This window comes from Mugil cephalus, chromosome 4 (genome assembly GCF_022458985.1).
Source record: "Mugil cephalus isolate CIBA_MC_2020 chromosome 4, CIBA_Mcephalus_1.1, whole genome shotgun sequence".
Classification (NCBI taxonomy): domain Eukaryota; kingdom Metazoa; phylum Chordata; class Actinopteri; order Mugiliformes; family Mugilidae; genus Mugil; species Mugil cephalus.
In genome coordinates this window covers 3,470,012-3,494,602 of record NC_061773.1, presented here as the reverse complement: position 1 = coordinate 3,494,602, position 24,591 = coordinate 3,470,012, and the positions used below count along the sequence as shown (strand labels likewise).

The 24,591-nt window shown below is 39.7% G+C and overlaps 3 protein-coding genes across 3 annotated transcripts; all 3 read left to right on the top strand.

Moving 5' to 3' along the window:
* The first annotated feature begins 5,407 nt into the window (after window positions 1–5,407).
* Window positions 5,408–11,856, top strand: sec61a1 (SEC61 translocon subunit alpha 1). The gene is made up of 12 exons (XM_047583374.1): window positions 5,408–5,555; window positions 6,149–6,216; window positions 6,327–6,392; window positions 6,882–6,960; window positions 7,042–7,173; window positions 7,262–7,371; window positions 8,205–8,358; window positions 8,465–8,625; window positions 8,713–8,910; window positions 9,395–9,586; window positions 9,676–9,752; window positions 10,719–11,856. The coding sequence occupies exons 1-12, from the start codon at window positions 5,549–5,551 to the stop codon at window positions 10,903–10,905; spliced, it is 1,431 nt and encodes a 476-aa protein (XP_047439330.1). The 5' UTR covers window positions 5,408–5,548; the 3' UTR covers window positions 10,906–11,856.
* Window positions 11,857–14,237: 2,381 nt separating this feature from the next.
* chchd4b (coiled-coil-helix-coiled-coil-helix domain containing 4b) lies at window positions 14,238–16,540 on the top strand. Its single transcript, XM_047583249.1, has 3 exons — window positions 14,238–14,438; window positions 15,217–15,315; window positions 15,403–16,540. Exons 1-3 carry the CDS (start codon window positions 14,417–14,419, stop codon window positions 15,741–15,743), a joined length of 462 nt encoding a protein of 153 aa, XP_047439205.1. The 5' UTR covers window positions 14,238–14,416; the 3' UTR covers window positions 15,744–16,540.
* Window positions 16,541–17,688: 1,148 nt separating this feature from the next.
* On the top strand, window positions 17,689–24,043 carry uroc1 (urocanate hydratase 1). The gene is made up of 19 exons (XM_047583206.1): window positions 17,689–17,894; window positions 18,519–18,649; window positions 19,239–19,332; window positions 19,443–19,502; window positions 19,594–19,722; window positions 19,805–19,866; window positions 19,955–20,021; window positions 20,168–20,311; window positions 20,418–20,506; window positions 21,254–21,316; window positions 21,407–21,586; window positions 21,671–21,768; window positions 21,864–21,936; window positions 22,057–22,246; window positions 22,439–22,537; window positions 22,616–22,715; window positions 23,194–23,275; window positions 23,374–23,473; window positions 23,593–24,043. Exons 1-19 carry the CDS (start codon window positions 17,769–17,771, stop codon window positions 23,731–23,733), a joined length of 2,028 nt encoding a protein of 675 aa, XP_047439162.1. The 5' UTR covers window positions 17,689–17,768; the 3' UTR covers window positions 23,734–24,043.
* The last annotated feature ends 548 nt before the right edge of the window (window positions 24,044–24,591 follow it).

Sequence of the window (24,591 nt, the reverse complement as noted above, 5' to 3'; positions counted from 1 at the left end):
TAAAACTTCACAACAAAACTGTAAGTGCCCAAACTATCTTTTTGAATTATTTGACATTTCACTAATATATTCTTGTGTGTTTTTATTCACAATAAAAAAATCTACCTAAAATTCCTTACAGTGGATTTATGCTTTGTTTTTGCCTTGGCCTTTTATGTTGTATGCCTTCTTCTTTGGAAAGTGACTTCCTGGAGACTGACTTGAGCACACCTATGCACTGCCAACAGACAAAAGATTAGATATGGCTTTATTCCATTTCAGTGTAGCCTTGTAATTATCTTTTTCCTAGTGCCCCAACAGTAGAACATTGTGTCGTCAGGGAGTTCTCTGAAAGAGTGAATTCTTTCTCTGCTACACACAGTGCCATCCTCCTGTCTCAGCTATGTGAGAAATGTTTGACCAAAAAAATGTCACCCAGGGTGTATGCAGCAACTGTTGCCAGTGTAGAATACCAAACTTCCTTGATGGTAGTCAACAGAAGCGATTTGGCTTGGAAATTTTGGTGGGGCCATGCCGGAAAATCTTATAATACAATCCAGAAATATCATAATCAGTATCCTTACAACCCTCAACCTGGTAGCAAGTGAGAGAGGGGACCACAGCACCTGACAACAAACAGGTAAGACAAAATTGCAATTTACAAAAAAACTGCAGCTGAATAATGCCATCAGACAAACTAAAACTGCTAAATGCTAAACTGATATCATATCAATCAATAGCGCCACCTCACGGGAGTGTTAAAGATCTCACTATATCATACTCAATATCGAAACTATAATGTTACAACAATAAAAGCGGTGCACACCCAATACACAGCAATCAATAAACAAAGTCACCACATACAATATACCACATTAAAATAGACATGTTCACCTCCGCAGACAGGTACACTGCTCCATGAGGTTGTGTCCCCCACACGTATCGCCATTACGCATTACACAAATTCCATTATAATTAAAACTTTATGCAAACTACATTATCAATTCCATATAGATAAAAAATAAATTAGACTCACCAGGCACCTTTTTGACAGCTCTGGTTTACCACCTTTTCTGCTTAAACCACTCCTGGTTGAATTGTCTTGTTTTGTATTTTCCCACTTGGATCGATGTGGTCTCAGACCTTTTATTTCCAAATTCTGCTCGAGTCCTGAATTTCACACCAGCCAGGTAGTCAATTTGATTCATCCTCATCATGCAATGAATGAATGAAACGCAAATTAACTACCAGTATGTTACTTAACTACATTAGCCAAGCTAGCAAGGGCTGTGCATTCTGCGCCCCGTGCTTCAAATCAGCTGATGAGAAGAGCTGTGGGGCCCTGAACTTCAGGCCCTACTGCCCAAACTGAAGTGTGCGCTGTACATGTGCATTTAAACACAACAGTTCACCAGTCCACAACCCCTCAGGCCAGGGCCATCTCTCCTGTGCCCCACCAAGCGGAAACAGAAGCAGCACAATGATGAGGCACAACAAACTATTCACACAGAACTACACTACAAGAAGTGTCTACAGAGAGAATTACGTTTATCAAATGAAAACTGCAGACATTCCATTGGGGACAAAGTTTATTATTTATTAACTTATGCGCAACAACATTTTTGACACAAGAAAACTAGTCGTCAATATGTATTTAAAAAATAAACTTTTAGACGCATTGACAATAACCGAAACATTTGTTGAACAAAAATATTTTTTTTATCATTATTTCCAGTCAATCTTTTTGTCGACACATTACTCTACATTACACTTGTCTCTTGTTGTCTGTGTGACATTATTTGGCCTTTTATGTACATCTCTGTTAATCAGAATCTATAATAGCACTAATGTTGGAAGTGATGGCTAACTTTAAGACTGGAGTCTTTGGCCAATAATTGGTGGTTAGAGTGCCATTCACTGGGGAAGGAAAGCAGGATCAAAACTAATTCCTCCAATTACAGGCCCCACCAATTACAGGCATCACCCACAGATGTTTTTATTTAAAGCCAAACTCCCCACCAACCTTTTAGCACTGACTGACTTAAATGGATGGATGGTTAAAACATCTTCAAGACCCCTTTGAGTCCAGTCACCTGTGATTCAGCTTTCGACTATTGTTTGCTAGACACTGCTGCCCTCTGGTGGAGACACACAGGAGTTGATGCAGGAAGGACACGTGGCATAAAATAAAGATCTGCTTGTCAGACTTCTTGTTTACAAAACCATATATGCAATTTCCTAAAGTGGTTTAGAATTTCTTTAAGGAATAACACTCCAGGTATGTTCAGTATTATTAAGTTATTTTAAGTAAATGTCTATCCCAATATCATGTAAAATCTGACCTGAAAATAACATTTGCCAAATAAAGTAAATGCAAATAAAGTATAAACTTGTTTATTGGGCACAGTGGCCTCTACAGATTGATAAACTGTTACATGCATACAGTGAGGTATGAAGAGCTTCAATGGTCCAAATGGTCAATGAGTTACAGCTTTATATATTGTTAGCTGGGTTGATAATCTACAGTGTAGATTACCACCCACTCAAAATCATTGTAGAAATTGCAGAAAGTGACAGAAACAGAGCAGTAGTGTTTTTCTACAGACCCTCCTACCTCAGGGTTTCCTTATGAGTCCTTGTTTATATTAATCACATTAAAGGTATTGTCACAACTTATTTTGAACTGTTAAGGTTAAGTATGAATCATGTCTCAAGGTTTGGCTATCAGATTATTTTACTATCCGTGATAAAATTCAGGAGTAGATCTACTTAACTGTAACCACTTGTAAAATTAAATGTCTTACACTGCAATCCTGAAGGTCATTGAGTCTTAAAACAACAACAACAACAACAACAAACAAAAGCAACAACAAAAACAAACAAACAAAGGCATTTGTTTTTTTTTTACACAAACTTTTACACAATTCACAATTAAAACAGTTGTACAAGTTTTTTTTTAAGTGAATAAAAAATTAATATAAGGTAATGGCAAGTAAGGTACAGTAGTGAGTACACAAAAGGAAATAGAATAAAACTGAATCTGAATGTTCCCTGATAAACCCAAGTGGTTAACAGCTGCAAATACTGTACATTTATATCTTCGTATTCATATACTCACTTGCCAGTTGTGCTAGCTATACTAGTGAAAACAAATGCATTCTAATTGATCAGTTTACATGACATCACATGCTTTATTTACCCTTTGCTTCCCAGTAGCTTCATCACATAGAAACAGATATAAAAGATTTTTTTATACCTAGAATTTATTGAGTTTTTTTTTTCAATTTCAAACAGAGAAATTAGCAAAACAAATAAATAAATAAATAAAAACAACAAGTATAGTGCACGTCACCAGTCCACATCAAACTCCTGATGTCTAGATGAATGAACAGTTGCAATGGAGAGCACTAAAGGGGTCTGAAAAGCCACATCACACGAACTCCTCCAGCCAAAAATATACAGAATTCATGAAAGAAAAACAAACACACAAAAACACATGATGTTGGTGGGATCCAACATCTTAGAATGTGCTCTATAGTTATCCAAACATTTTCTCAAAATAGTTTTATTGCTGGACAGCACCAAAAAAATGTGATGATGATTTGCTTCATAATCCCTGATATTTCTCCAGTATTTTTGTATGGCAATAATAGGTGCACCTTCATCTTGGGATAAAAAAACGAACAAAGTTCTTCCAGGAATATTCACGCCTGTACATAGAGCAAGAAGTAGTGAAAACAGATTCATACATGTTCTTCCATTGTTGATTGGTTATTGTCTCACCCAACTTTTTTTTCCATCTCTCTTTAATATAATTTGTAGTAACCCCCGTAATTATTGCAATTCCTCTGTGTAGTTTTGAAACTATTGATTTTGAGATATCAGCATGTGCTTTAACTATTGGTTGTATAATTTTGTATGGTTCTGTTTCTGTCTTTTTTCTTTCAATTTATCTTAAATAATGAACCTGTCGCCAAAAAAAAAAAAAAAAAAAAAAACTGATCCTGTTTCCCCAAATTATGTTTTTCCTTTGATGTCTGAAAACTTTTGAGTGTTTCATTTTACAGTAATTCTGGTATCCAGTATTTAAATCTAGAGTCCATCCTGTTTGGTGTAAAGTCTGTGTTGTAAACAAACCACCGTAGTACCTTCAGTTGGGGCCACAGGTCAAATTTACAAATGGCATCAAGCCACATTTGTAAGGTAGAAAAGGTCAAGGGATCCAGATGTTCTCCAGTGAGTGTTGTTAATTTATAGTCTCCTACCGTTGCTTGTATTAGGATCCCATTGAATTTCTTATTTTATATCCTTCCATTTTGCTTCATACCAGGTGTCCCACCAAATACCCACCGTCCTGATTTGACCAGAATAGTAATAGTCCAGTCTGTCTCATGATGGACTAGAGGTTTTTGAAGGCCCTTGCCCCTGCCACTGATTTCAAGGACTCTAGCTCTGTCCCTACCACATAGTCCACATTCTGTATCAGCTTGTCCGGTTGGGAGGTGTCCTTCTTCTTAATGCTGCCTCCCCAGCACACCACAGTGTAGAAGATGGCACTAGCAAAAACAGTCCAGCAGCTTATTCTCCTTTTTTGTATACTGAGTCTATGTTAGCCGACCAGTCCAGTCCGTGATCCAGGTGTAGACCCATTTCCTTATAGGTCTAAGACCACCTCTGCACAATTCCCAGTGGTGGTTATGAGCTGCAGGTGGAGGTCTGGACCTTCATAAATCCACTACCATCTTTTTTTTATCTGTATTGTGCCAAATGTGGTTCACTTTGCACCGTGAAACGAAGTTGTTTGCTAGATTTTTGTACTCCTGCTCTTGGCCATCCATGATACACTCCACAATTGCAGCAGCATCTGAGAACTTCTGCATATGTAACTGAAGTCAAGGGTGCACTAAACCTTAGCCTTATGAAGGTTATAGTACAGCATTTGTTTAAATAACAGAGATCCATTTTTTTTAATCAACAGTCTAACAGCATCACAAATTACATGGATCTGGACTTGTGTAGCTGTAGCTGATTTTCTTTTCTTTTTTTATTCAACTGAGTGCAATATTATATAGTATGCATATACAATACCACTGTCACACTGTATATATTAGTATATTTTTAGTCTTTTTTTGCTCTACTTTGTTTATACATTCTAGAGGTGTTCTTGTTCGCGTTCTTGTTCTTGCACTGTATGCTGAGATGTACAATGAAAATAAAGCCTATTCTATTCTATTCTATTCTATTCTATTCTATTCTATTCTATTCTATTCTCCATAGTGATCACAGCTGAATCGTCACATGCCTTACGCTGTTTCAACTGAATACCAGTCGTGAGTCATGATTTAGTGCAGGACTGTGCATGTTACTCTTTTTCATTGGTGTATTTTGTCTTTAATAGCGTGTCTCTGTCTCTTTAAATCTCTGGTCTTCGTGTCTCTAGTGGTGACGTGTCTCTAAAGTTTCTCCTCCTCCTCTTCCTCTTCCTCCTCCTCCCGGTCTCTCACTAGTCAGATTGAGTCTGGTCAGATTTCCACAGTAAAGACGGGTACAAGAGGACACTTGGAACACCATGGGCAGTGAGTATTGCTTTGACAAGTGACTTGAATTAAATTGTCCCCTAAAGTCCCCGTAGTGGAGCTGAGTTCGTTGTTTTGTCTCTTTTGGATAACTTCGCCAGCTAAGTGTTAGCATCGATAGCATCCTGCCGCTGCTAGCTTACTGATTGATAGTTGCTCCTCTATCGTTATAAACTGTCTCATATTGAAAGTAGTTTGAGGATATAATGTCCAGGTGGTGTATTTACAAACTGTATTGAATTGACGTGTTTTAACTTTATGGGCCACAGTTTGTGGCTAGAAGCCTCTTGTAGGCTAACTTGTTAGCCACTCATTCAAAGACACTGACAATCTAGTGATGACGACGCATAACACTACCGCTGTTACTGCGAGCTGGAGGTTTACGTGACCACTTTAATACTATTACGAACAGCGTCAGTGTTTGGAAAGGAACAGATGAAAGGGTTTCTGTGGTACAAATTTATTCAATGTGTTGAGATTTGGTTATTATTTAAAATTCAAATTTGCCTTGAGTCCGCCCCCCATTCACTGCCACGTCCCACTCAAGACCAGCTGTTATTTCACCTTTAAACACCGCGTTTGTCTGTTTGCAGTCAAATTCCTGGAGGTGATAAAGCCATTCTGCGCAGTGCTGCCAGAAATCCAAAAACCTGAAAGAAAGGTGTGTATTTTTAACCACGCCCGTGTTTTAATAGTACACTTTCACACTCAATATCGGATTAGATCTAGCTCCCTCTGGTTTTAACTTCTTCTGATGTCCTTCACCAACAGATCCAGTTCAGAGAAAAGGTGCTATGGACCGCCATCACTCTTTTCATCTTTCTAGTGTGTTGCCAAGTAAGTGCCACTGTTAATTATTGTGCGTATTTAAGTATCAGCTTCATCTATGAAGTCTATCTCAGAGTTTGAACTTAAAACAAAAATAATTCCTATTGAATTATTATATATTTGATTGATTATGATAATGGAATAATTTGTCTATTAAATTAGTGTTTTAATTAATATTTAGTGCATAAAATTTTCCATCGCCACCATTCTTCCTGACTGTCAGTCACAGAAGTCCATTCATAATGATACATGTTGTGGAAAGGAAAGCAATCGTTTAAAAACGATGAATGGAAATCTTTACTTTTGTGCATTGAATACTAATTCAGTTCAGCTAATCCTCACTATTTGCAAAGCCACCTGCAGTATGTTGTCAGTTATATGATTGTCAAACCATCCAGCTGAAGCAATATGTCATTTTCAACATTCCCTTGTTCATAGAAATGAAGTCATGCACCACATAAAGGTGTCATTCTCACATGCTGTGTTCTGCTTCTCCAGATTCCCCTCTTTGGCATAATGTCTTCAGACTCTGCAGATCCTTTCTACTGGATGAGAGTAATCCTGGCTTCAAACAGAGGTGTTTGTCAAGCTGAATAACCATTGTGTACACATTGCTGTCCTACTTGTACAATATATCTTAATTTAAATCTCTCTCCAGGTACTCTGATGGAGCTGGGTATCTCGCCCATTGTCACCTCCGGACTGATCATGCAGCTTCTTGCTGGAGCAAAGATCATTGAAGTTGGAGACACCCCAAAGGACAGAGCCCTCTTCAATGGAGCGCAGAAATGTAAGTAAACTCTGAACTGGTTAAAATGTCCAGAATTTATAACGAAGTAGTTCTTTGAGTCTCTAACCATCTCTGATATTTATTTCAGTATTCGGAATGATCATCACCATTGGCCAGGCTATTGTGTATGTGATGACTGGCATGTACGGGGATCCGTCAGAGATGGGCGCAGGAATCTGTCTGCTTATCATCATTCAGGTGAGAACAGGGACAAATTCTTTAACCCTTTAAGACCTGAACATCCCCCAGCGGATTTACCGTAAGTCACCAGTGGACAAAACTCAAAGTGTGGCTGAATACTGGGAAGTTGCACTTAATGTACTGCAAATTGATGTGCTCTTGTGCTCAGAAAGGTCTAGAGTCGTTAAAGTAATTTTATGTAGAGAGACAGAAGACAGAAGTTCCTGTGATATTCTTCTGGCAGCTACTACTACAGCCACACTTTGAATTTTGTCAATAGTACAAACCATTGTGAGTTACGGTAATTCAAAAACCACGAGGGTTTAAAGGGTTAAATGTCTCAAACTGATTATTTCATTTAAAGAACCTTAATTTAAAGTACTGTATTTCTTATCTGCTAGTTACTGTTAAACTTTGTTTGACTAATACACACCACTAACAGATTAAGAGTAAAAATATTGACTCCTTTGCTTCACTAAAGTTCCCTGAATAAAAATATACCCTACTAAAACAATTAACTTTCAGAGTAGTCATCATCATACATAAAAGGTGGTGTGTAACACCAGAAAAACTGTTTCTGTTAGGACTGTGTCTCAGAGAAAATCTTATTATCTCAAGGTAGAAAAAAGTTCAACTAACCATTTCTTATTGGTTCTAATGTTTTTACACTAATGGAGTTTGCTCAGAAAGTAAATATGCTGCAGTTAAACTGTAAGTGGTGGCCTTACAAAACCTGTATTTGTTAACAAAATGTCCCTCTGAAGACATGTTTATCCATAGCAAAGAGAAACATTTCGTGTGACTGCATCAGTGCTTTTCCAGCTGACTGGATCTGTTGTGTTCTTCTGTAGCTGTTTGTTGCAGGGCTGATTGTGCTGCTGCTGGATGAGCTGCTGCAGAAGGGCTACGGTCTCGGTTCAGGGATCTCACTGTTCATTGCCACCAACATCTGTGAGACGATTGTCTGGAAAGCATTCAGCCCAACCACTGTGAACACTGGAAGAGGTAAGGGACCACTAACAGATCTGTAAATAAGGTATCATTCATAAGCGTCCACCCTGTTGTAGTCCACAGGAATGTTTGTAATATTTGGAATTTCCTTTGTCTCTAGGTACGGAGTTTGAAGGAGCAGTCATTGCTCTTTTCCATCTGCTGGCTACAAGGACGGACAAAGTGCGTGCTCTGAAGGAGGCCTTCTACAGACAGAACCTGCCCAACCTCATGAACCTCATCGCCACAGTGTTTGTTTTTGCTGTAGTGATATACTTTCAGGTCAGCGGCCTTGCACGAAATTGCCTATTTAAATAAGAACTGTTAATAATCAAGAGGATGAACATAAATATTAAATTCTTCTCACAGGGATTCAGGGTGGATCTGCCCATCAAGTCAGCTCGCTACCGCGGCCAGTACAACACCTACCCCATCAAGCTGTTTTACACCTCCAACATTCCCATCATCCTTCAGTCTGCCCTAGTCTCCAACTTGTACGTTATCTCCCAGATGCTTTCCACTCGCTTCAGTGGCAATTTCCTGGTTAACCTGCTGGGAACGTGGTCTGTAAGTATACATTTATTCTTACATTAAACTTGTCAAACAGCATCTTTAGTTTTTGTGTTACTTGCCAATGCAGGGCATCAATCAGCTATGTTAGTATTTGTCACTATTTTAGTATACCATAATTTTGACTGATTTGTGTTAAGTAATTAGGCCTAAATACATGACCTTAGTAATACCTACCTTAGTACTGGACACTGTATAAAGTGTATAGGTTGTCACAAACCTGTACAAGATGCAAACATGCAACAGTTTTCCTGGTTGCTGTCAAAGCAAAACCAGGATAAATCTCAACCATGATCTGATCTTTACACATAAAAACATTGTGCTACGAAAGCTTGATGATAAGTGTCTCTTTCATGACCTCGTTAACACAAAGAATTGCCTGTAATAAAAAGCAGAATACATGTGATGTTCCTGTTAACCTCAGATGGTAGAAGTTTTCTTCCCCTTGAACACAGTGTCCTTTATCTCCTCGTCTATGTAGGACGCAACATCTAGTGGCCCAGCCCGTGCCTACCCTGTTGGTGGTCTCTGTTACTACCTCTCCCCCCCGGAGTCCTTTGACACTGTCCTCGATGACCCAGTCCACGCGCTGGTCTACATCTTCTTCATGCTCGGCTCATGCGCCTTCTTCTCTAAAACCTGGATTGAAGTGTCAGGTTCCTCTGCGAAAGATGTAAGTGTTGACTGCTTTCTCTCAGGTGGTGTTCCAGGGTTATTTTAGACGGACTTTGTGATCAAGCTCTGTCCTTCACTATCATCCAGGTGGCAAAACAGCTGAAGGAACAGCAGATGGTAATGAGGGGACACAGAGAAACCTCAATGGTCCATGAACTGAACAGGTAAAATCAAAAACCTTTTACACTTCCAGACTACAAAACATAGAATTGTTGGAATTGTTAACTGCCCAGTGAATTAAGCATCATTATTTATTTGTCTCAATACAAAGCTTCCCATTTATTTCACCTTATGTTGCTCTCTTGGTGCATACAATCATTTTTGACTTATCCTAAAATGTTTATTAAACTAAATTGAAAACGTGAAATCTTCCATGTAAAAACAGTGGAATAAAAACCTCCTTCAAACATCCAAATTCAAGTCTGTGGCAAAAATTAGTTCAGAAAAACACAGTCTACTGAAGAGAGAGGTCTCCCTCTCTGTCCTACATTTTGTTTGTGACAATGTTATTAAGACCTATGGGTTTTATACTGTGATGAGGCAAAAAGTACTCTAGGAAAAAGTCCTGTTACTCAGTCAGTTCCCTACATAGTTGGTTTATTGGTTCAGTTTGTTCCTGAACTAATTTAAAGAATGGGAGGAGGAAGTAGGTTGTTGCTGCCTGATAAAGCGTTTAACCTCCACAAACTATTTGTGTCAGATGGAAGTGTAATATACGGCCTTATCTAGTGTTCAGATGTCTATTGTATATAGTTGTAGAATAAGATCTATGTAGTTTTTGTGTCATTAGCTCAAGCAGTGAGACAACCTTTGTTATTGCTGCTGTTAGTCACAGTTATGTCGAGCTTTGTTGCTCACTTAAAACAAATTGCTCAGCTGTTTGTAGTACATTTTTGGCTCATTCCAGAGCGGACACGCTCCCTGTTTTATACTTTCATGCTAAGCTGACTGTTAAATGACTGAAACCTCTGGGAGTTTTGTTGATGTTTGACTCTCAGCAAGAAAGTAAATGTATGTTTCTCAAAATGTTGAACTACTCCTTTACTCTACTTCACGGCCATGAAGTGTTTTTTGAATATCATTCTTGCTGCATACAGCAAACGTCTCAATATCTCTGTTTGGGTTTTTAGGTACATTCCCACAGCTGCTGCCTTTGGTGGACTGTGTATCGGCGGTTTGTCAGTGATGGCAGACTTCCTGGGAGCTATTGGCTCAGGCACCGGTATCCTGCTGGCTGTCACCATCATCTACCAGTACTTTGAGATCTTTGTGAAAGAACAGAGTGAAGTCGGCAGCATGGGGGCCCTGCTCTTCTAGAAAAAAAAGCCAATGCCCTGGCACCTTCTACCAACTTTTATTCGGATCACCAACCTTGCATTTATTTACCAACAACCGTGCAAACCCCTGCATCATCAGCTCTGCAATTTCAGGACATTTGGGGAACCCTCAGGAATCTCAGCTGCAATGGGATGCTGCGAGGTGATGTTAACATTCACATCATATCTTCCAAAGTGACACAGAGAACACCCTTTCAGCTGTACTCCAACAGATTTTCTACCTGATTTGAGATTAAAGCGCCTCAAGTTTTTTTTTTTAAAAGGCTTCCTGTGGGAGTTTAGTCTCTTCTCTTCTTTTCAGACTGACAAGCGAGCGCTTCAGTATGCAGGCATACTTGATTTGGATGATGCGGTCAATAGCCTGCTGTGTGCTTAGTGTTATCTTAGTTTATTCTTCTCCTTCAGACTTTATTTTATTTTTTTGTTTACCTGCCAATCAGGTGAAGGTGTGGACCAGAAGCTGAACAGTTGGACGCTGAGTCAAGTACTGTCTATGTTCCTGCATTGAGACCCTGTGTTATAGCTTGTATTTGATCAGGGTCCTGTGAGAAGAGGACGTGGAGCTCACATTGGGTTCCAGCTTCAAAAATAATGGTTTGAACAGTCATCCAGTGTCCTTGTTGTTTTAATGTGTGGCATTCCCAGGGAGCTGCAGTATTAACTCTTATGTCACACTCATTCTTGTTACCCACATCCGAGGAACTCTTGTTTTTTTCCCCCTAATTGTCTGCTTTACACATACTTACACTAATCACTTTTTCAGACAAGTAATCATTTTCTGTACATAGGCCATGCATTGAATAACTTTGAATTTGTCTTAAGTGTAAGATAAAGTCTTTGAATATGTTTAAAAAAAAAAAAAAAAAATTCATTTCAGAACAAACTTGTATAAAAAAACATTCGCAATAAAACATTTTTGTGAAGAAAGTTATTCAGTTGTGGTGCTTCGTCTATATAACAGTACACTGCTACTACACCCTTATAACTTGCATACTTGGTCGTCTCTTGGCCTAGTTGCACATTGTATAATTGTTCTTGGATGGAGATCTTGTTCTTGTACCCATTTAATCCCTCAGACATTTGGGGAATTTTTCAATGAATAAAGAAAATAATTTGTTCAGTGAATCCACAACTCATGATTATCATTAAATCGTAACGTATACAGTAACAACATATAACAAAGTAAGAATGCAGTAATACGTGCCATTTAACAAACGATAATAATAAAAAAGAATCCATCAAGGCTGGCTCAAATCATGCATTGGCACAAAACTGCTTATGCTCTCAGGCTGTGTCAGGATGCTCTGAACAGAAAGTATGTGCAAGAAACCTCAAAATACAATCACGAATAAGTGCTCTGGACTAGAAGTGCACATAAGAAACTTCAGAATAAATTTGTGTACACACTTTTGGAAGAAGTGGCTTTGTCGTTGATTCACATGTAATTAACACAAACGAAAACTACTAATTTGTTTCGCAAAGTACATGTCGATTTCGCCTATATTGGCAATATACGCTCACGGGTCACTTTATTAGGTACACCTTGCTAGAAAACCCCCTTTTGGCTTCAGAACTGCCTTAATTTTTTGTAGCATACGTTCAGGTCTATGTTTCGAACCATGCTCAATTTGTACTAATGGGCCCAAAATGTACCAAGAAAATATCCCCCACACTGTTACACCACCAGCAGCCTGAACCTTTGATACAAGACAGGATGGATCCATGCTTTCATGCTGTTTACACCAGATTGTGACCCTGCCATCTGAATGTAGCTGCTGAAATCAAGATTCACCTCTCATAAAATTTCCCATTTAATATTTAATAGTAATTTATGTCAAAGATCTGAACCTAAGTGAAAATGTATTTCATGACACAACAAATGCATCTTCTCAAAGGCCTATATACTGCAGTAATCTCGGCATACAGGGCGGAGTAAGGAGTAATTACTTGAAACCATCAATTTCTATTCAATTCAAAATGTCAAAAAGTAATGGCTGACATTGGGATCCTGGTACTCCAGTCTGCTGGTAAATTTGGTCAGTATGATATTACAGACTAATTGATAATAATAGAAAAGTAGACAGATTGAAAACATGTACAACTGTCATGGTGGTGCAGCCCACATAGGTGGAAATGAATGTTGTTAGAATGTAAACCTGGACAAAGGGAAACAGTTTAAATCACAACAGGTGGGGAAACGTGACAACCCACTTAGTGTGGGCTCATTCAATCACATACCCATTGCCTATTTCTCTGAATGAACATTTGAACACTTGTTCTGCCTCTCACTATATGTCGCTGGTATGGACGAAAGAAGACTAATTATTACAGTAAATACTTTTCTGACCAATTAAGTGAAATTGGAACATTTCTGTGGCACAAATGTCTATCTCTTACACTCGTGCCATGGTACAGTGGTTTGGAATCACTGATTTATTGTATATAATCTCGAAAGTTTTTTTTGTGATGCAATTTTTATTTATTTCAACTTTACAAGCTGCAGCATAATATGCACATGGTCAATGCATGAGATATTTAAAAAACATAAAAAAAAAATAATAAAAAACACGCGTGCCACAAACAAACCCCCATCCCCTCCATTTTTTTTCTCTCTAACACATGTAAGCTATCCTGTTTGGCAACATTTTAACTATGGAGCTCTCCAAATACAAAATTCTAATAAAGCTAATAAAATATGGCGATAGGAGAAGATCGCAAACAGAATCGTCATTTAAGAGAAACACAGCATGTGAACAAGGTACATTTTTCTCAATGACTGTGGAGAGAGCTGAAGCAACCGAGTGCCAAAAGGTATTTACTCCAATACATTCCCACATAAGGCCATGAGTCCAGCTCGGGTTTTTCTGTGTGTAGTTTGCATGTTCTCCCTATGTCTGTTTCCTCCTTCCTCTCCATGACATGCTTGCTAGGTTAATTTGTGACCCTAAATTGACCCTAGGTGTGAGTGTGACTGGTACATATGGAAATATGTACCTGGTGTTCCCTGAGGACAGAAAGAGCAATTGGATGAGTGACTGGTTGAGAACGTTGCTAGTTTTTGTGGGTGAAATGAGTTCTCATGACAAAATAATATTGAATCACTTGATGCTCAGGATTCCTGGAAGAGAGTTGTACATTGGACCAGACTCTAAACCAGATAGTGCGCGACGTGCCTAAATTTTTTGGTGACCATAAAAAATTTCAATGATTTTACTGTGAAAAACGACTGTATTGACATAAATTGGCCTGTAGGGGCAGCAATGCGCATCGTTAGCGTCAACGTTACCGGAAGTTTAAAAAAACGAAAAGAAAAGCCGAAGAAGAAGGCCTCTCTGTCTAACAAGGATAGTTGTGAAACATCCTACAGATGATGAACCTGTGACATGTTCATGTGTTGTGTTCAGTGTCAATAAGAGTTTCTAATCGTCGGTGACTCGCGGTTGTTGCGGTCCAGAAGAAGAAGGAATCTAATTTTTGGGCAGCGTGAAGAAATGAGCTCGGTCAGACAGGAAGGTAAGCCATGGTTATGCTATCTGGCTAACTTCTCTTCTCTAGAAAGCTGAAGTTAAAGTCTCAATGAACATTAACGCAGGCGTAGTAATATATTTATATTAACGCTGCTCTTGCTAATTGTAAGTTTAGGCTCGTGAAATACGTAACTGTACGTCATGACTGAACCGAAGTAGTCGCCACCTGTAAGCATCACAGAGTTTAACCTTGACATGTGTCGAGCTATAGAGCAGCATACTGGCATATAACATGATCTACTGACTCATTTTAGGGTCTTTATCATATGTGCTCTATTGGAGATAAAACGTATAAAATGAGCTTTGATAATAGAGGATATTGTTCATTATGAAAACAGTGTTTCTCAGGCCTTTTTGCTGGCGGCTCTTCACTAGAAAAGTATATTCGCGGTCCCTTGTTAGGTCAACAGGGGACTTTACCTCCAGGTTAGGACCCTAAAATACCCAACTTTACCTTGAGCAGTTGAAACTGGCTCCGCTTTGATCATCTAAGACAGTGCAATGATGTTTATGAATGGATGTGTTTACATAATTTGGTAATATCCCACCAAGCACTCCGTCATTCGAAACAAATACAAAAGATGTTAGATTAACTATTTCCAAAAAGGAGCCGATCTTCAAATCTGAGAAGCTAAATCATTGATTCATGAATCGATTAATATGTTTCAGGTTCATTGAAGTGTAGGACAGAACATGCACACACACTTACAATAAACTCGATTTGCTTTTGCCACTGAAGCATTTGTTTCCGTTTCAAACCACAGGTAAAGACAGAATCATCTTTGTCACCAAAGAGGATCATGCAGCACCCAGCAGTGCTGAGCTTGTAGAGGAGGATCCCAATGACCCATATGAGCAGCAAGGTGAGGAGCTGTAAAACCACTGGAGTTCATTCAGTCACCAGGCTTAAATGTAGCTATTTTTTTTTAAAACCTCCTCTCACATCCTAGGTCTGATTCTTCCCAGTGGGGAGATCAACTGGAACTGCCCCTGCTTGGGTGGGATGGCCAGCGGTCCCTGTGGGACTGAATTTAAAGAAGCTTTCTCCTGTTTCCACTATAGTAAGGAGGAGGTGAAGGGCTCTGACTGCCTGGAGCAGTTCAGCGCAATGCAGGAGTGTATGCAACGTTACCCAGAGCTCTATCCACAAGAAGATGATAAATCCAGCCAGGATTCAAAAGACTCTGAATCTGTATCTACTGAAACTTCAGGTGCAAACTCAACCTCTGACCCTGAGCAGGACTCTGATACCACACAACAGCCCAATACAGAGAGCTCAGGAGAAAGCTAATAGTGAGATTCAGTGGCAATGTAAGCCACATCGTCATTATTCAGCTTAGACAACCTTTTATTGAGAAGAAATATTGCATTTATATTTTTTAAATTATTTGTCATTAGCTCCTTTTCCTAAGGCTGTTTTTGAAAATGTTAGAAACATTTGTTTTCCTCCCAGCTGCTGCAGTGGTGTGTTGGTGTGAACAGAATAACTGGCAAGGAAGGGAGGGACACAAATAATAATAATGAAAAAAGCCTGGCAGCATAGCTTAAAAGCATTTCTTGAAGAATATATGGTGTAATTTGAAGTTACTCGATTAGCTGTATGCAAATAAAGTTCAATCTCAAAGAGTGAATTATTCAAAATATTTGTAAACCAAGTGTTTATTGGACCAAACTTATTACATTGAGATACAGTGTTTATTTTTTTACTACAGGTCTAATTATCCTTTCTGTGTTTAATTCACAACAATGTCAGAGACATTTTTTTTTTTATTTCTATTCTCGTATCTTTTTTCTGAAGATGTACAGAACACTGTGCTTCATTTTTTTACATGTTCTACAAAGTTTAAAACTAGTAATAATTCTTTAGTGTGGTATAACTGAAGAATATTCTTGTATCTTTGAAGTGTGGAATCTTTAGTAGCATGTTTCCACTGTTGCCCTCTGTCCTGCACGGCAACTTGACTAATTTATAACCAGACTTGAAACATTTACCTCAGCTGATCTTGACTCCACCATTAGTGTGCAGCACCGGAGTGACTAGAGCGAATACTGCTGAAAGTTTTATAATAAAATATTATACCTGTCTGACTTATGAGTTTTTAATTCATTCATTTTCCATCTCCTATGGTTGATCATCCAGAAATGATCTCAAACTATACGTACAGTGTTTCAGGGTCAGATTATCAACCATAGCAAACAAGTTAACATCACTTAAACTCAATGAAAGTCTGAGCAATTAGGAACAAGTTACCATAGTATTGTTCATTTAGTCTGACTTATGTTCATTGTACTAACCACCACACATACGTGGCAATAAAGTATTTCTGATTCTGATAAGTCTTGAAACCATCCCAGAAGTTGCAGCGGTAACATAGAAGGCTGTTAAGTGGAACTTTTTATGGAGCTTTACCTGTAGTTTTTATTTTATTATTGCTAGATTATGCTTTTCACATAGTACAACACATTTTATTTAGACTTGCACGACTGGGTTAGTGACCTGATCTTTAAAACCTCAAAAAAGACAACAACCTTTACCTAAAGCATAACCCCGAGCCACAGAGGCATTTTTTTTTTTGTTTGTTTTTTTTTACTTTTCACTAAAATTTAAGGAGTTGCATAAATGATTGATAGTTATCTACCAGGCTCTGGTTTTGTTTGTACACTCTGTCCTCCAAAGACACAAAATATTAACCCTTTAACCTTGTGGAAACAAGACACACACTTCAGTTGTCTTTTCAGTTGTAAAAAACATCAGAGTGAGCAGGACAGTTGTTACATCTTCTACGTGGCAAGTGATCAATAATCAAATTTATTGTTTCATAATCATTGAATGCAGGTATTCTGTACTTTATTTTATTTATTTATTTATTTTTTTAACCTATGTTTGACATAGAATCCATGCCACAGTATGGTATTCAGATCTAACCTTCACAGAAGGTAGGTGTAGGTGATGGTGGTGGTGTTAATGAAGACAATTGAGAAGGATGATAACATAATAGCTGGTGACCTGTCCCAGATGTGACACACAGAGGTACATGTCTGAGTATCTGGGGTCGGAGGTCTGCCTTAGTGTTTGTCCACTGAAGCTTGTGCCACTTTAAACTCCATCATGGATCAATAATTACCAAACAACCTTTTCTAGCAGCGCTGCTCCATTGGTGGATTCTGAAGGGCACAAATGACCAGCAAGCCAATGGGACGAGTAGGCAAAGAGTGACCCCCCTCAAATGTTGACAAGTACGCAGTGTGTCTCTTCCCTCAGTCTCCAGCCTGATCTTTTTATCAAGGTATCCACTGACGGGAAATACCCAACAGGATGTCTAATTTAAAAGAGATATGCAGTGGTTTACTTCTGGACCCATTACCACCTAACCGGGGAAGAGATCCCAGTGTTCCACATGCACCTGTTCGAACTCCCAACCTTACAGCGGACGAGGAACGGGTGAGTTAACATAAACAAAATGTATCTGCATTCACAGTTTTAATTATATTTATTACTTAATCACTTAATACATTTAAAAATAGTCCTTTTAGAATAACTGTTTTGTTTTACGCTGTCATTGCAGACATTGCTTAAACAGAAGTCTGACTGACATTAATAATAGTTCCCTTTTATTTTATACACACTGCTTACATTGTTATTAATTGCCCCAATTTCTGCTAAAAATCTATGTTTGAATTAAAACTGCTCTGATTCATGGAACAGGCTGAAATGTAGAGATGCTGGGCATCAAAAAACAAGTAGATAACAAGTAATCTCCGGTCAATGCTCTTTTATAAATGTGTTACATGTGGAAACACAGTTGACATTATGTCATGCTGTTTACTCTGTCTCATTGCGTCACCTCTCTTTACTCATGTGCTACCCTAATAATTGATCATCCTCAAAGGTCCTCAAGTGATTGCCCAACCTCGTAGCAAAGGCTTCAGTCAATAATTAAGAGAGAAACATGCAGGGCTGTATGTTGCATCAGACCAGGAGTAAAAGATCCACTCGTGTCTGTCTGTCCTCATTTAGACATTTATGTATTTTCACTAACCTACTGTAAATGCCTCTTCCCTCTAGTTGGCACTGAGAAATGCCCTGCGTTATTTCCCCCCCTCTCACCATGCGGCGCTTGCTCCTGAATTTGCTCAAGAGCTGCGGCAGTACGGACACATTTACATGTACCGCTTCTGTCCCACGTTACGGATGAGGTGAGGGAGCTTAATGAGAACCCAAATGGGATGTGAGGATGGCAAAATCAGGTCATGTTCTCATTTAAGACCACTGACAACAAAATGTACTAAAACAGGATATTTAGAGTCGAACAGCAAATGTGTCACAGTATCAACTGACCTGCTGTTATGTGTGTCAGGCTCTACAGACAATATCATCTTTATGTTATGCACACCTACCTTGAATTTTGTCTACATGCAGTCTTACTTTAAGGTCCAGTGTATTGGATTTAGTGCCATCCAGTGGTGGGATTTCAGATTGCAACATATGGTGGCTGCTTAAAACATGAGGGGTTCCTCTCCAGAGTCAGTGCTCCGTTTGTCCACGCTGGGCCATAATATAAACAAGGATGAGCAACATGGCACTGTGGAAGAGGACCTATGCATGCATGACTGCAGTCATTCTCTGGATTAGAATCATTAGAATAAAAAAGAAAAAAAAAAACAACAACAAAACAAAATAAAAAAACATACAAACAAAAAAACAAGCAAAGATGAAAACAAAAACCAAAAACACAATTGACCTGAGCACCTAGTTGTGATGTGAATGTCTCTCTCGGTTCGTCAGAGCTTATCCCATAGATCAGTACCCATGCCGCACACGTCAAGCAGCCGCCATGATGCTAATGATCATGAACAACCTGGACCCAGCAGTTGCCCAGGTGAGCTTTAGATACAGCTGAATACAATAAATTAGCTTTCTACATCCCTGTCTCAAGCTTTATTTTTTAATTTATATTTTTTAATTTATTACTTTAAATGTTTCTTTCAGTTTCCCCAAGAGCTTGTCACCTATGGAGGGAATGGGCAGGTGTTTAGTAACTGGGCCCAGGTAAGTTCCCAGTTAAAACTTACTGGATCATGTCTGTTAACGATGTATACAGATTTTTATTTGTGATCTGTGTTTGAATGTGACTGTGCAGTTCCGCCTTGTGATGCATTACCTGAGTGAGATGACGGAAGAGCAGACTCTGGTCATGTACAGTGGTCATCCCATGGGCTTGTTCCCCAGCCTGCCTTCCTCACCCCGCGCTATCATCACCAACGGCATGGTAAGTGTACGACGTACATCTGGCTCAGTAAAGTGAAGATACGTGACAGTTTCACATTTTGTTTTGTTTTTGTTTCAATCAGGTTATCCCCAATTACTCCTCCAGAGATCAGTATGAGAAGATGTTTGCCCTTGGTGTATCAATGTAAGCTTTTATGCTGTTTTTTTTTTCTTCTTTTTTTTGCGGTAAAAGTATGAGGTGTAATCTTTGATCTTTTATTGATCATTTACAGGTATGGTCAAATGACAGCAGGCAGCTACTGCTACATTGGGCCTCAAGGGATTGTTCACGGCACTATGGTTTGTAAAAATTACAAAAACATGCAAATACTGTACACCAACCATCGTGCAAAATATGGGTTACTTTAAAATCCCCACCGCACATTGCCTGTAGGTTGTGCACTGCCCATCAAATGTTTCATATAGTTTGCTGGTTCCCTGTGCAGCTGACAGTGCTGAATGCCGGTCGGAGGTACCTGGGTTCTGGTGACTTGAGGGGTCGCGTCTTTGTGACTTCAGGCCTGGGAGGAATGAGTGGAGCTCAAGCTAAAGCTGCTGTCATTGCTGGCTGCATTGGTGTGATTGCAGAGGTCAGACTGGTTCCGGTCATTTCCTACAACCTCATACTGCTAACTGATCTTTATAAGAAGAAATACTCTACACCGCTGTGACTGTGTGAATTTTATTTGTCTGAAGGTGGATGAGGCTCCTCTGAAAAAGAGACACGAGCAGGGCTGGTTGATGGAGGTCACAAACAGTATGGATCAATGCATCAAACGTATCAGGTAACTAAAAGATTACACCGACGAGGCATAACATTATGACCACCTTCCCAATACTGTGTAGGTCTCCAACATTTGTGACTTGTCAGACAATGGACATGGGTCTTCTGAGGGTGTCCTGTGGTGTCTGGTAACAGGATGTTGTTAGTGGGGGTCTTTGGGTCCTATGGGTTGAGGGGAGGGGCCTCTGTGGATCATCTCACAGATTTTTGACCACATTGGGATCTAGTGAATTAAGCAGCCAGCTCAACAACTTGTGCTGTTCTTCATGCTGTCTGAGTTGTTCCTAAAGCATTTGTGTGTGTGTGTGTGTGTGTGTGTGTGTGTGTGTGTGTGTGTGTGTGTCAGGCTGCATCCTGCTGGGGGTGACTGCTGGCATCAAGTCATTGCTTGGGGTGGGGGTGTCTGGTCTGGTCTAGGTGTGTGCCACATGTACATGGTGGCATAAGTAACATCCACACGCATGGCAGGGTCAACTTGTTTTCTGGGACCCTAAAAGAGCCTATTAGGAGTTTATTCAAAACAACTTTCCTGTGTCAGTGTTGCGCAGTGATCCATTGTTAGTATGAAAATATTGGCTACATCTTGTTTATGTAAAATACAAGTACATGCCAAAAATAAATGCACTACTTACGCAGTCCCCTATACTCAGCATCTTAACATTGCTCCACTTAGGAGAAGTGATCCTTTAACACAACAAAGGGACTGCAGGAAACCTGCGAAGTGCATTTATTATTTTGTCTCTTACAGAGAAGCCAAGACTGCCAAGACACCCCTGAGTCTGGGTTTCCATGGCAACATCGTGGACCTCTGGTGAGTAACGAGTGAAAATTTACACTAATGCCGAATCAACCCAGGTCCACCCAGGTTTTCTTTATCTTTTAATACAACCTTTCTAATCAGGGAGAGGCTCCTCCTGGAGTTTGAGAAGACTGGAGATCTCCTGGTGGATCTGGGATCAGACCAGACCTCACTTCACAACCCATTCAACGGAGGCTACTACCCAGTCCAGCTCAGCTTCCGACAGGCCAACCAGCTCATGTCGGCCGATCCTGACCGTTTCCGAACCGCTGTCCAAGAAAGGTTAAATTATCCTCTGTTTATTACAGTTTTGTTTCTGAGTGATATTGTTCAATTAATCTGACATAACACATGCTACTATCACAGCCTTCGAAGACATATAAAGGCTATCAACAAGTTGTCTGATGCAGGTATGTTCTTCTGGGACTATGGTAATGCTTTCCTCCTGGAGGCCCAAAGAGCTGGTAAGTAATTCAAAACACATAGACACATACAACATCATTGTCATACAGTTTGTGGTAGTGTAACCAAAGAGGCTTGTGTTTATTGTTTTAAATAGGTGCTGAGGTTCAGAAAGTTGGTGGAGGAGCAACAGAGTTCCGCTACCCTTCTTATGTCCAGCACATTATGGGGTGAGACGTTTTGTTTTTGTTTATCCAGCGATAAACCTGGTTATTAACGTGCTTCATGCAGTTTCAAATGTTACTGATCTGGAAGCTCTGGACGTCTCTTTTCTTCTGCCTTTGCCACAGGGATATTTTCTCACTGGGCTTTGGACCATTTCGTTGGGTGTGTACATCCGGTGATGCCAAAGACCTCGCTGTAACTGACAACATTGCTGCTACCGTCTTGGAGGAAATTAGCGCTAATGTGACTGATCGTATCAAACAACAATACAATGACAACATTCGCTGGATCAGAGAGGCTGGAAAACACAACATGGTAAGTTTTCTGGACTAACGATGTCTCCATTTTCTCTATCAGTGCAACTCATACGTGTAAAAATATACACAGATCTGATCACCTCGTGATATTGTGTAGGCCTCTCTTGTACCTCCAAAACAGTTGTGACTCAGTTGTGACTATGGCTACAATTATAGCTGGTTTCTACTTCTGTGTATTCTCTTTGTTTAGGTTGTGGGATCTCAAGCAAGAATCCTCTATTCTGACCAGAAAGGAAGAGTCTGCATTGCTCTGGCTATCAACCAGGCAGTCGCTGATGGACGAGTTTCAGTAAGAGTATAAATCTCATGTTTGCTACTGTCTGCATGATGTAAACTTTTCATCTGAGTGTCTCTTCTCAATGTTCAGGCACCAGTCGTGATTAGCAGAGACCATCATGACGTTAGCGGCACAGACAGCCCCTTCAGGGAAACCTCTAATGTGTATGATGGTTCTGCCTTCTGTGCAGGTATGTGGTATGTTCACTGCAATGAGGAATTTGTATCTTTTAAGTTTGATCTGAGACAACCAAACAATTCCTGCTTTTGGTTGAAGTACCAGAAAGCAATTAGTTTAATTTAGCAAAAATTATGTTGACTGTCACAGGCGACTTAGTTTGAAAACAAAAGGGATATTTTAAAATACCTTCTGGGCAGCACATTATGTAAAGCGGATGTGGCTTTGTGCTACAAAGCCACCCGTTTAAGCAAGTGCTTCTTGGTTTTTTAGGCTTTTAGTGTATCTGCAGGAAAGCAGTGATGGAGATGACACAAACCATACAGACACATGGTGGTCAAGATTAATTGACTATAAAATGTGTGTGGTTGATCCCTTAGAACTTTGTGACTTGCATAAAGCCTTGGAAATAATAAGCAGAAAATAATGTATGCATATGCCCACAAAATAATAAAAAGGTCAACTCACAGCCGCCCATCTTCCTCTTGCAGACATGGCTGTTCAGAACTTTGTTGGCGATGCATTCAGAGGTGCTACATGGGTAGCCCTGCACAATGGAGGCGGTGTTGGCTGGTAAGGCTATCTAATAAATACTAGATTGTGTGAGTGGCTATTACATGTCATCAAAGTTATCTCTTTGACTTAAGTCATTTACAACGTGCTTCCTTCAGGGGTGAAGTCATGAATGGAGGATTTGGTTTACTGCTGGACGGCTCAGAGGAGGCTGCAAAGCGTGCCAGGCTGATGCTCAACTGGGACGTCTCCAATGGGGTGAGAGTGCAGAAAGAGAAGCAGCACGACAGATTCCACACTCTCTTAGTATTCACAGTCTGCTCAGGTTTCACACGATTGGCGACCGGCTGTAATCTGTGTGTTTCTGTGTGCTGCAGGTGGCACGTCGCTGCTGGTCTGGAAACTCCAACGCCTACGACACCATCCAACGCACCATGGAGGAGAACAGACAGCTGCGTGTCACCATGCCTTTTCCAGTGAAGGATGAGCGTGTGTTGGACCGTGCCCTGCAGGGTTAGCCTTTCACTATAGCTTAACAGCCTGCTTAGAGCTGCAAAGAAAACCAACAGTTCCTTTTCCATTTATGTGAATGAAGCCATCTACTGGAATCATATTCAGCAGAATATTATGAAATCAACACATGGAAAACTAAAAATTACATTTTTACTGCAATATTAAAAATCACTGTTACATACAGCAAGTTATCTGCCATGCAGCTCAGAATGCAACACAGCAATAAATGGACTGTATTAATCATTTGCACGGATATCTTCTTTATATGTTTGTGCTGAATATTAAACTATGACCATGAATAAGTGATCATGCAAAGCTGATATATTTGTGTCAATTGTCCTGAACTATTTTGGCGATGGTGCAATAATATAGCTGTTGTTTGCTGCCAGTGTTATGTAGTGAGAAAAAAAAAAAGGTTCTACGGGGTTTACAGAACTACATCCATCAGAGCGAAAGAGTGACGAGCTGCGAGTCCAGACTGGACTGACTTTTCCAAGAAATTCAAGTCAGTGGCAAATTGTTGGAACTTGTTGAGTTCTGTCCCCCTCCAACACACACAAACAACAAACATCATAAAATCACAAATAGCAAATTCAGAAGCAAAAGTATAGAGGAAGGAAGAAGAACTGGAGTGCGTGTCACAACCATAGATCATAGCTTGAGAGAAGGATGCAAATAAGAATGCAAAATACAAATGAATTAACGTTGCATTTGGTAGGAGAAATTGCGTTAATTCCAGGTGAATCGCTGTATGCAGCGTATTTGACCCTTCTACCCAACTGGTCTTGAAGCACCTTGCATTTACTACAGTAATTTGCTGTGGTCCTTCCCTCTGTCCGCTGGTACCCTGTCGTGCGTCTTTA